This window comes from Elaeis guineensis, chromosome 2 (assembly GCF_000442705.2).
Source record: "Elaeis guineensis isolate ETL-2024a chromosome 2, EG11, whole genome shotgun sequence".
Taxonomy (NCBI): Eukaryota; Viridiplantae; Streptophyta; class Magnoliopsida; order Arecales; family Arecaceae; genus Elaeis; species Elaeis guineensis.
In genome coordinates, this window is record NC_025994.2 from 85245028 (window position 1) to 85257847 (window position 12820).

Genomic DNA, 12820 nt, shown 5'->3' on the forward strand with positions numbered 1-12820 from the left:
TAAAACATCCAAACGCATGCACTTGCGAATAATTAGATGCTTAGAATTCCCTTGATGGACACCTAAAACTTCTATAGTTTTGCCTCCAAAAGGAACACAGCTAGTCTGAAGTGGCTCATCTTAAATTATGTTATAATTCAAACTAAAAAGAAGATTGTTCAGTTAAAGGGGCAAGGAAGGTTATCCGGCAGTACCAGGGTGGAAAATTGTTAAGGTGGCAGGACTCTTATGGTCCAGACTCCAGATACAGCAATTAAAGGTGTAACAGTCTACATTCTCCAGTGAAACACCTGTAACCATAGCGATGGCAATGTCTTCGTACATGATGGGTTGTGAGAATTCCCCCTCTAGGTCATGGCTAAAACCATTGAGAGGCAGCATTCAGCAAGCTCCCCTGACAAGAACTAGTGAAATGGTTTCTGGTTGTCCTTGCTAGAAATGAGTCGGGATCCTCTGCTGCACGTATTTTGCACCAGGTGGATGGTGCATATCTAGAAGGGTGACATGTTGCCCGTCTCAGAAATGGACGACTGCCGCTAATCTCTCAAACTACTTATTTGGCACACCAGCAGTATTTAACATGTCAACGTGATAGATGACATTATGGGAATACATAATAAAATTCGTTTCCCATGGTAGTCGATTACAATTCAATTAAACTAATAACTAAAATTCAATTAAATTTAATTAAAATTTATTATCAAATTAATATTAAATTCAACTAATATTCTATAGAAAATCAGCGAAGACAATTTGCCTCAAGGTGTATTGTGCATTATTCTGAAATAATTTCCGACTCTCATGTGGGATCAATCTCGAGAACTCCATCTCAAAATATAACCAGAAAACTCTCTTATGGATACGATATAATGGGGATAACAGAACTTCAATCCAGTAGTTAAGAGTAATAAAAAATAAAAAAATAAATCAAGAAAAACTTAACAGCATAGTATTTAGGATAGAATAGAAGAGAATAAGAGAAGAGAGAACAAATTTTAGTCTTACTCTTTCCACTTCCTACTAAGAGCCCAATTTATAGGTCGAAGAACCAGCTATATGGACTAATCTAATATCTAGTTGGCTAACAGAAAAAAAATATTAATCAGACAATTAACGTCAAGCAACATTAATCATATTAGTCCACTAATAAATAAAAAAAATAGATATATTATTAAAAAAATAAATAGAGAAAAATAAAATATAAGCCCCGTTACAGCCATTGGCGCAATCACATGCTTGGAAGCCGAGCCACATGCATATGTAGTGTCGTCCAAAACTTTTAAATTTTTAATAAAGCCCAAGAGAAAAAGTTCATCATAAACCCCTTCTTGAGTTTTCTCCCATGTGAAACCAAACAAATTCAAAGTTAAAAATTGGTTAATGGAGAAAATTTTAAATTCTTCAATTCCCTCCAAAACATCATCAAACAACCATCCATTTCTGATATGAGTGACGCCTTGCCATCCAGACACGCACAGTCCTCTACAGTGCAGAATACACTCTACAAAAGATCCAAAGTCTGCTAAAATCCTAGGTTGAAATACCGATCGATATTTCTCCCAATATTTACCATAAAACCTACCCATAGAGGCATCTTACAACGATAGCAAAGACGAAAACACCATTTCGATCAATCCCTTCCGAAACCGATCTCAGTAAGCTCGGATGACTTCCGAGCACAAAATACACTCAAAGAATCCTCGTACCAAGTCCACACTCGGACCAGAAATCTAATAGAACTTGATTTAGCACCATAGAAACAAAACGATGTCTCTGTAAGAGAATTAATTTTGATTTGGATGATAGCATGCTATTAAGAAGAGAAAAAATCATTAAATTTTGGCAAGGAATTCATTCTACCTTAAAGATGCATTGCATACAGAATCCCATCATAAAACACTATTATAACATTTGTAAACAAATTACAAAAGTGATAAACGAAAAAAAAATTAAATCTTAGATAGAGAAACAATTGCAAAACATACAGACCAGGATGCTGCAAAATTTACAAGACAATCCTGCAACTGATGTAACAGAAACCCGTTGGAAGTCCCATGCCATCTCTGAGAAAAATTACAGTTCAAACGACCAATCAGCCTATATTACGTACGTACACGCATGTCTGATATATTGCTGGAAACAAAAAGTTTAGGCCCCCATTTTGATCGATGGTGTCAAGGAAATAATTGTCATGCAAGAACAAATCTCCCAAATCATATTTTCGAGGCCTTTGGCAACTGAGAAGCAAAAGCAGCCTGTTTGTAAGGAGGCAGAATCTGCAAACTATTTGACTTAATTAGTGAACTAGGGTATCTAAATAGGCACAAAGGTTGCATGAAGCACCGATTGAAACCCTGCTACTTCCTGATGACAAGCAAAATAATTTCAAAGCCAGTTAACAATGGCCATCCATAAAACGTCCACCACTATTTAAGCCGTCTTAATATCAAGTGGAAGCCAGTACAATGTTGCAGTTTATCATAATGAATCAAGTTCAGAACAGAGCATCATATGTCCTTGGTCATTGAGGTACTGATCCACCTTGAAACTGCTCCTACTGGATTGTTGAGCGCAGTACTAGAATCAGAGTAATCCTGTATTACATAAAGAAGATGGTATGAACATCAAAATACGCAACACTATATACAATGGAACAGAAACCCTATATAAAAATAAATAATGCTATTCCATATTTTAATCAGTTCTTTAGAAACTTAACAAGTCTTAAATTCATTTGATGTAACTAAAAAATTAAGATGCTTGCATTGCATCAAAACTTTGGAATTTATTTCTCCATAGTTGAAGCATTGGACAGCTAAAGGTTGCTTAAGACACAAATTCAGCAAAGTAAGCTAGGTCTCAATCTCTAGGGTGATGGAGCACCCTAAAATAATTGAAGATAACTGATATAAGAGGACTGGTGATAAGGGAGCAGCATGTTGTGACTGATATAAGAGGACTGGTCAACTATTGATGATAAGGATCCGTATTTTACGGATCCCATGTGCTGCCCACTGTATTGATCTGATTCTCAATGACACTGGCAAGCTTTGAAGGATGAAGCAAAGTAGTGGAGGCAGCCGAGACCATCACTGAATGCATAAAATCACAAGTGTAGGCATTAATGAGAAAGTACACTAGAGGAGACATGCTAAGATCAATAGTTACCTGCTTTGCCACACACTTAATTGCCCTTGGCAGCCTCATCAAGAAGAAGTTAGGATTATGAGCCATGTTCCAGTATGTGGATGCTGAGCTGATACACCCATGATGGCATGGAGGAGTACCATATAGAGAGGATATCAACAGGTTAGCGGTTCTAGAAACAGGCTAAGGAACACCACTTTATCATTTGCTTAACTGCTGAAATGAGAGATGCTCCCAAATGGCTTCCTCTGCCCCATGAAGATGACAGCCAAGGAAGAGATCAAAGAGGCTGATCTCATGCATGTTGATTATTACATCAACATCATTTCAGGTGAGATAAGCTACCCAGATAAGCAAGGACTTGCATCTACCTAGTAAGCCAGTATCACTTATTATGTATTACTAATACGATAATCAAAACAAAATTAAACACAAATCTTGGCAGCTTACTATCTCAACTTGAAGTACATCTATATAGTTTCTAGGATGGACACTGACAAGGGGCCTTTGAGTGCGCTAAGGAATGTTAAGCTTTTGAGTGCATTGAGGAATGTTATCCACAGGATGAAGGATGATGCATCGATCACTGCCTGAGCAATAAAAGAGGTAAGCGTTACTTGGATGTCAGTCACCTATTATAATATAGATTTGATTTGTGAATTTTGCACAACCATACATAAAGTATGTGCATCATAGACCAAAGAATAAAGAGGGCAATAATTCTCAGATAGAGGTCTAGGAGATAAATTTGTCCAGGTACTATTCTGCACTATATGATCTGATCGTGGGCCGGGCTTGGGCCCAGAAAATGTCAAATTTTACATAGGCCCGGCCCGTAGCCCGATTAAAAATGAATTAAGTTTAGGCCCGGGCCCAGCCCATGATCAGGTCTTAGTCTATATCTTTCACCTAATGTATCAAAACTAATCAGTGGCTGATGGGCAACATTTGTACTTATGTTTGCAGCTAAGTGGTGGTTTTATTATGGTGGGCCAATCCCACTTGTAGACAATTTCAGCTAGTGGGTGTGAGTGCAATTGGTCAACATTTGCATTGATCTGCAGCAAATAGAGAAACCATTTGACTCAAAAAAGACCAAATGCATTGGTATATGTGCACTGCACTAGAACCTGTGACTGACATTGAAATGACTTCAACAGGAACTCATTCTAATGTATCAGGAACCATTTTATGACTTTGTATATGATGAGGATCCTATCATAGGTTAATGAGCTTGATGAGCTAGGACCACCTAGATCAGCCTGTCTCATAGATGTGCAAGCCGAAGTGAATTCAGAGAACTGAATAGATTGACACATGTTAACATCAAGCTGATGCTCGGTAGCTGCAGTCACTGTAAAGTTCAGGGAGAAGCCAGTCAAAGGTCACAGTCTAGCTTGGAGTTGGAGATCTCCAGTCAAAGATTTGACAGGCAGATGTTAAGAAGAGGACACCGCAGTACTAGAACTAGCTAGGGCAGTAGGGCTAGCTAGGGAGGCAGAGCCAGGCAGGAAGGGAGAACCAGTCAAGGGGGCAGAACCAATCAATGTAGCCTACCCGTGTGAGTCAAAAAGAAGAGTCAGGGAGGTCAATCAACTAAGTGTACGAAGCCAGCATCCCAGACATCCACTCAAGCAATGCAAAAAAAAGGAAAGAAAGCAAATCCATTGGAAAGAGTGATTAGCAGCCAATTTACAGTGACTCCTAGGCTACCGAGCACTCCTATGATAGATTGCCCAAGTCATCTCGTGATAAAAGCAATGATAAGAATGACTCATCAAGTAATGATGAGTTCAATGTTCAAGGAGGAGGAAATGGACATAGAGGGAGTGGTATGCAATTTCCTTTGCTTCATTCATCGGTGAGTCTTGATTTGAGCATGCAAAGCATGATAGGGACCATAAACCTAAGGCTAGGGAGGACACCATAGCAGACAAGAGGAAAGGACCTAAAGGTGGTGTACATGATACCTATCTGGCTAATGAGGTGGTGCGTCAAGTGGAAATCTTGGACGTATGAGGATCTTCCAGCTACTCCGGACCATCATCCTATGTCAAATCATATCCTCCTGTGTGGGTTTATGATCCATATGGATAGTCTTCATGTTCGAGCAAGTATCATCCTCCTCAGACTTAGTCAGACCATGGATGAAACCTTGCTCAGTCCTTTTATGGATTTCCGCCTTTGTACCTAATAGAGCAGCAATATCAGCATGATCATTCGGTATAGACAGGCCACTATGATCCTAGATGGGCGCAATACCATCGGAGTCAAGTCCCCTAGCCCGACCACAAATGTGATTCAGACATGTATGAAAGACATTGACACTTGACTTGAAATTGACTAGATGCAGATATGTTGCATTTCAGATTTTTTTAATATAAGTGTTTTACATTTTAAATGCTATATTTAGTTAATTTAACATGTATTATACAGTCACACCATTCATTAGATAAGTAATATAAAAAATTACAGTATATTATATTTAAACATCAAAAAATAAGCTCACAAAATCCCATAGTTCACTTATAACAAAATAAAAGAAGTTTAAAAACCTTATATATATATATATATATTGCCGTATTAGTATGATTCGATTCTGTATCAGTATGATTCGATTCTGTATCGGTACCATACTGGTCTCCTACCATAGGCAGTTCAATACTGGCTACCGCAAAACTTGTTCCTATACACTTTGAATATACTATCACTTTAGAACAACATCCTACCATTACTTTAACAATCAAAACTTTATTAATAGCAAAAATAATCAAGTAGAGGAGGAATTCAAATGCAGAAGTAAACTATGGAAACCCTGCCATTAGCATGTTAGCACAAGGCTACCTCCTTGAGTCATTGCTAAATTATGGAAAACATAAGCCTGTAAAATTATGATTAATTTTACAGCATAAAATTAGAACATGTTCGAGTGAATTAACTAACAGCATAAACAATGTCTATAATTCCATATGCAGATTGAGTTTGTACCTGCCAGAAGAAGAGTAGCACAACATATCAAATATCTACAATATCCCAATCACCAAAGCCACTGCTCTTGTCCAGTTGGAGACTTCTTGCATCATACAGAACGTCAATATGAGCAGAATGAAGAATTGATATTCTAGCAACAGAATCACCTAAGGTATTGCTTAATCTTTCTGCCAATCTGCAGTCGGCGAACACAATGTGAAATGATAAATAAGTAAATCAATTTTTTAGAATATTAAAATTTCGGAGCAGGATGAAGAGGAAATCTGCTGTGGATGGCAGGTTGGGAACATAAGCTCTTTTTCTGGCAGCAGCACAAAAGCATTTTGAGTCCACGAACTCTGGCTCCATGTCATACAAGAATCATGAGATTGCTTGCCAAATGCCTTTTGGTGCCAGGGCCACATTTTAGAAGTATGGTGGACCTGTCGCTGCCTCAGGTATCTTTCTGTTTGCAATATGCATCCTCTGATTCACAAGCCCGAATCCAATCATTGGCCCTGAAATACAGATCATGGTCTATGGATTCATTGTCAGCCAGCAAACATTTCCTCTTGCCATTTGTCTTATCTGCATACCACCTTTGTTACCTCTCTTCAGCAGAACCTTAAATAGGAGATTCTCCTAAATGACAATTGGGTTCTTCTGCCATCTGTGCAGTGTCCATGGAATCTGCTAGCTCCAAAAGAGAAGCATTTGGACCACATCAATCTATGGCTGAAGATGCCTCATTTGCAGGGAAACACATTTCCACTAAAGTCAGCAATTTCCAATCTTTCTCAGACAAATCTTCCATGAATTCCTCACCTCCAAAGTCCTCCCTGTCAGAGGTCTACATCTGTTTTGTGTTTAAAACTTGTAAGAGAACACTCATTTGGGAAATTTTCATGGTCTGAAGTCAATGGAAAGTAAGTCTTAATAAATTAGTTAACCATGACGAGGGATTTTCTTAGGAAAGAAATGCCACAAAAACATATTTCACTAGGTGATTACCTGGCATGAATTTCAGCAATGGCATGGAATGGTTGAAAACATGAATCAGAAACCCAAGATACCTGCAAATATTTAGAATTACTGATTTGATATTGACAAAGTGCCAAGCATATTTTCCAGAACCTGTAGATCAGTAAGTAAAGGATATACCATTTGCTGCACTAATGATAACATTTGTGTCCGTGTTATTATCATGATTTAGACTTTCAACTACACTTTCAATCAGATTCCGTGGTTGTATGCTTGAGGCAATAGTCAATTGCGGTATCTCAAAGGTTCTCGTTTGCAAAATATGCTCTACTTGTTCCAAAAGCAACTCTGATTGGCTTTCAATAAATGTAAATGATTCCACTGTCTTTGCAGCCCTTGCTGCAAGTGTACTGAAAATGCAGCACAAATCGTTATCACGATTTGCTATAAGTGACTTTGAACTGTCAGCAGACGGATACTCGTGATGGTCTGTTACAGCTCCCAGCTTAGCATCTTTTCTCCACCGTTTCAAGATGTATCTTGGTGGAAGTTCTTTGATATTTCTATAGTCAAGTACTTTAAACACATGACGGCACTGAATTCCTGCAGATTCAAATTTTTTACAACTACAAAAAATTGAACTGTCTGATGAGTCATATCTAACAAAATGCTCTCTAGATTTTTCATCAACAATCACCTTATAATCTGATATTGTCCCAGCATCCCCACAGTGGTATACCATGCAGTCCATGTACATCTCAAACTCATTTTGAAACAGTTTAAAAACTGCAGGTGTGTACACATTTGCAGCTTGCTTCAACATACGCAAAGGGGGTACTTTCAAGATATTTTGACCAGCATGTGCATCAGCTTGTAACTCTAAGCACCTTCTCTCATTCAATAATGTGTCATAATGCTCAAAAAAAGGCAAAAGTTCTTGTTGTGGGCTCAAATGTTTCTTGAGCAGGCTGATCAGGTTTTCTTTTTGTAGACTGCTTTTGATGTCTGCGCAAAATACTTGTTTTCCATAAGGTAAAGCCCACGTAAGCCTATCTTCATATAGCTTTGCCAACCATTCATTATCATCGAGATCATATTTGTCTATCATTGCTCTCCATGCATATACAAACTCCTCTTCCTCTTCACAATCGAAGATACATTGACCAAAGTCATGTGCAAAAGTTTTGGAACCTTCGAAGACTTGGTTTAGGTGCATCATCGCATTTTGGTACACATGCCACACACATATTCGATGAGTGGTACGCGGCCAGGCTGCAACCAATGCATCAGTTATTTCCATGCATTGATCTGTTAGAACCGTCTTTGGTTGTTTACCGCGCATGGCATCCTTGAAGGTATCCAACAGCCACCGCAAAGATTCAACACTTTCGTCATAAAGCAATGCAGAACCAAAGATAATCATTTGCTTGTGATTATTTACACCGACAAATAATGCAAATGGCCTTCCACAATCACATGCTTTATAAGTCATGTCGAAGCATACCACATCGCCAAAGTACTGATAGTCCATTACGGACTTTGCGTCCGCCCAAAAGAAGTTAGCAATGCTATCATTCCCATCAACTCGGACAGCATAAAAGAACGACGGATTCTCAACTTGCATCCTTTGAAGGTATTCCAGCACGGCACCTGCATCACCCACCGGCATTGCCTTCCTACGCTTCAACTGGTGTTTATCACTGGAATCTGGTGGCATCCCTGAATCACCCGCAATTCTTTCCTTGACCTTTGCCCGGTGGGATCTGAGCAAGCGAGCGGTCGACGGGTTCGCGAGCAGGTGGTTATGATCCGGCACGAATTCGGTCACACGATATCTACCACTAGGAGTAATCTTGATGGTCATGCACGCAGAACAACCCGTCCTCGTCGCTGGCCGAGGCTTCTTCGGCTCGAACCCCTTCTTCTTCTGGCGGAAGCCCTGCTTGGAGCACACCAACGTCCTGGCAGCAAGAACATCCTTGGAAGTCGTCCACATTTTCGATTTCCGGACGCTGAATCCGACACAAGCAGCATACGAATTGTAGAAAGCATACGCCGCGTCTTCATTATCGAACTGCATATCCAGATGCGGAATCCATCCTGGATTTGGAGGCACATCGGCGTGCTCTGCGACTCCCATTGCCTGCTTATGTGCATCTCCAAACATAACAATTTCGAAAGAGTGATGAGAAACAAATTGGTGCAAACGAAAGCAATTAAAAGGAGTGTGAGTTCAGATTTTTATGGTTTAAGGACTGGCTTCTTGATCATCATCAGGCCAGATCTAGAAAACTGACCCAGTTAATTGTTCAGAAATAAACTTGGCCGGAAAAATTATAGAAAATAATAAAGAGGGGTGGGACTGAGTACCTGATTGATCGAGAATGACAGGGAGGGGAACACCGCACTAATTCCTCTTGGAGATGGGCAGGCAAGAAATCGAGAGAGAGATGGGGGGGCTGAGAGGTGGGAGACGGGAAGAAGCGAGGCTAGGGTTTGGTGGAGGGATGAGGCAGAGCGGTTCCGTGCGAGGAGAGAGTGTGTAGGATAGTGGGTGGGTGTCTCGGCCTCGGATTCACATTTGGCGGGTCCCATTCTCTCCTCCATTTAATACGTCACCGTCGGACGTGGCCGGAGGGCGGGCTGGCTGCCGTGCACAGGAGATTGACGCGTTTACGGCATGCAGTGGAGAGCCACGCCGGACTTGCGCATAGCTTTTTCCTTATACATATATATATATATATATATATATATATTTGCTATTTTATTTTTACTTTTGTTGGGTAGCCATTCAGGTGGAACTGTAGATAGTGGAATTATGCCTCAAACTTCCCGAGGTGCCAACATTAACGATCGGCACCCCAATGATTCACTTATTTTTAAAATTTTTTAAAAAAATAATAATATGCACCGATATGATCCTTGCTTTGCTTACAATTCAATGTTAATATTTTTTCTACATTTGAGCCATTCTTCCATCATATTTTTTTCAGATTACGATCTCTGCCCTGATTAATTTGAGGGCTGTCAGAATACTGTGATAACTTATGGTTTTGCTGATTAATGTTGATCTCAACTAGCTTTAGGGATTTTCCATTTTAAGCTTCAATCTTTATCGGATCTGCTGAATTTTCTTGCAAACAACTCGATGAGGATGGAGGCAAAAGTTGTAACTACTTATATAGTCTCTAATATGGGACTCTCGCAATTCTAGAGTCTTTCGGCAAGAGCATAAATCACTTCAAGATCTGTTCAGAAAATGTTTACTCTTTCTCCAAGACATCTCTCATCATATTCCCTCTTTTGCCTCTAATCATCCTACTCAGTCAAAGATCTGATGCACTCCTCAGCTGATTTCTCAACTACCTTTCCTTCTTAAAATTGTGACTTGGGTGCCTCCTTTCTTTAAAGTATTCTTGTTAAATTTCGATGGAACTGTGAGACATGATTCTGCAACTTCTGATTTTGTCCTCTGAAATCATGAGGGTGCCATTCTCTTGGTTGAAGGCAAACGTCTCTCTCTTTGTTCTATACCGTTTGCAGAACTTATTGGAGCCTCACTGGGAATTAAACTTGCCTTATCCTTTTTCAATCAACGTCGGATTTGGCTCCAAGGAGACTCCTCTGTGATTGTTTCTTGGCTGTCTCATTCCACTGATAATAAAATGCATGTTTCTCTTTAGTTGAAAGATCTTTCCATTCATGGATCCAATCTGGATTTATATCTAATGTATCCTACATATATAGAGAAGATAATCAAGTTGCAGATTGGGCTGCTGGCCACGCTATCCATGGAGATTTTTTGTTTTGTGCTGGGGATACTCTTCATCTCCAATTGGCTCAAATCTTAAATGCAGATGCTTTCCAAATTAATTATATCAGGCATGGCTAAACAACCTGCTGTCACTGTTCTGTATCATCATGCTCTTTTTTCTTCTCAGATATCTTATATCACCGCAATTGCTTCTTGGGAATGGCTTTTCTACTTGTTATGTCACTCCTCTCGCAATTATTCCTGCAATGGTATATTATGCATGCTTGATCTGTTGTTCATCTTTTTATCTTGGAAGCAAGCCAACGTTGGGCAAACTCAGAGCTTTATCATACTAAAGACAGATGTTACTCATATTAATAGGAGGAATTTTTTAAAAATCCACTTATGGAGAGGGCTTCCACTGCTCATTTTTGAAACCTGTCACAGCTATGATTGGGGGCATCGGTATTATCTTGCAATCTTTACTTCATATATTTGTTGTAGGAGAAGGGTTGCTTCTATTCCACTTGGCCTACATGCTTATTTTTATGGCATTACTTCTCTGTGCTTCAAAGTCTCCCTCTCTATTTCAGAATATTTCTATCATTTGCTCAATTATTGCTGTGTCTGTTACCAGCTCTGTTTTAATTTAACATTCAAACTTGTCTACTTGAAAATGATGCTAACATTTATTGAAGTCAAGAATCCATATAGTTTCTTTCTCCCAGATGATGTTTCTACTAATGGGCCTAACATTTCATTTAACTCTCCTCACCTATCAAGGGATATTCATTGCTGCTTCATCTACCTCCCAAATGATATCTTCCAACTGTTGGATGATAATGAGATTTGGCCCTTAATTCATACATTCTGTAACCCTCAATGTGAGCCATCTTATTTTTGTCCCTTCGCTGGATGCTAATTGGTGGGCATACACTAAATTGCTGGCACATCTGCCATGGTCTTCCTACTTGATGTCTCTAAGCTGTGGGTATTTTAAGGTCTCAACTGATATTTCAATGATCAAACTCACTAATGGGAATGGTTGGCACGAGTTATATATCGGACACATCTGACATAAATTAACTTATTTGCTTACTCAGTACTGCTGGTCCTATCAGTTACCAAATGATGTTATAATGAATAATATTACTGATGGAAATTGTGTATATCTGATACATCTAACACATTACTAGCTATAATTCATTTTAAGAGGCCTATGCTTCTTTTACTGGAACTCATGATCTATCAGCTGCTTCACAAAGGGAGCCTATGCTTGTTTTATAATGTACCTGTGCCCATGATAATATCTTATTTAAATATGTTCCTACACTCATGCTTGATCTACTACTTTATCAAGTTTAATACTATTTCCAAGCTACATGGTTTTATATGTTTTCATCATCATGAGACTTCATTGGGGGAAGTAATTATCTATTATCTGCTTTCCACTCCCACCTAGTTCCATCATTTCTGCTTAGTTGCCTACTCGATTTTCTCAAGTTTTAGAAATATACAGCAGGATTCCCTGTAATTTGCTGCTTTGCTCAGGATCTCCACAAAATCTTGTGGCTGCTGCCATTTTCATTATATGCAACTTCATTTGGGTTTTCACTTTCTAAGCTCTTTATCATAATTGTGACTGCTTCTCTGTCCAGATGGTTAAGAAATTTCAACAGCTACACTGAAACTCTTTTGGTCTACAGTCTTTTGTTCTCTTTGATTATTTATTTTCTTTCCATGATGTTCTGTGTTACCCTATGGTTGTTTACATCTTCTTTACCTATATCTTTTGATTGTATTTCACACTTGTACTTGATTTCATCTTAGCTTAATATATTTTGAGTCTTTAACCAAAAAAAAAAAAAAAAAGTTATATGGTGAATAATCCAACAAGATGATCTTTACTCATGTTTGGTGCTTTTTTTTTTCCAACCCTCTCGTGTATGCGCGTGCGCACTGCTTAAG

The 12820-nt window shown here is 39.0% G+C and overlaps 1 protein-coding gene across 9 annotated transcripts; it reads right to left on the minus strand.

Annotated features, from left to right (window-relative positions):
* Nucleotides 1-1877: 1877 nt before the first annotated feature.
* LOC105056059 (protein FAR1-RELATED SEQUENCE 5) lies at nucleotides 1878-9799 on the minus strand. 9 transcript variants are annotated; one of them, XM_073251997.1, is made up of 7 exons: nucleotides 9469-9799; nucleotides 7279-9244; nucleotides 7129-7190; nucleotides 6136-7027; nucleotides 3598-3737; nucleotides 3169-3514; nucleotides 1878-2594 (listed from the first exon to the last, which is right to left on the minus strand). In XM_073251997.1, the coding sequence occupies exons 1-3, from the start codon at nucleotides 9703-9705 to the stop codon at nucleotides 7174-7176; spliced, it is 2220 nt and encodes a 739-aa protein (XP_073108098.1). In that variant the 5' UTR covers nucleotides 9706-9799; the 3' UTR covers nucleotides 1878-2594; nucleotides 3169-3514; nucleotides 3598-3737; nucleotides 6136-7027; nucleotides 7129-7173. The 9 variants fall into 9 exon arrangements, with proteins under 9 accessions (XP_073108098.1, XP_073108097.1, XP_073108096.1 ...); XM_073251996.1 differs by having other exon boundaries at nucleotides 3169-3518; XM_073251995.1 differs by having other exon boundaries at nucleotides 3169-3737.
* Nucleotides 9800-12820: the final 3021 nt, after the last annotated feature.

Bases quoted from the DNA above. Each gene is read 5' to 3' on its own strand.
- LOC105056059 (XM_019855748.3), bottom strand. From the start codon at position 9,705: ATGGAGGAGAGAATGGGACCCGCCAAATGTGAATCCGAGGCCGAGACA. The intron at 9,245-9,468 runs GTACTCAGTCCC...GATGCACATAAG, and splicing joins TGTCATTCTCGATCAATCAG to CAGGCAATGGGAGTCGCAGA.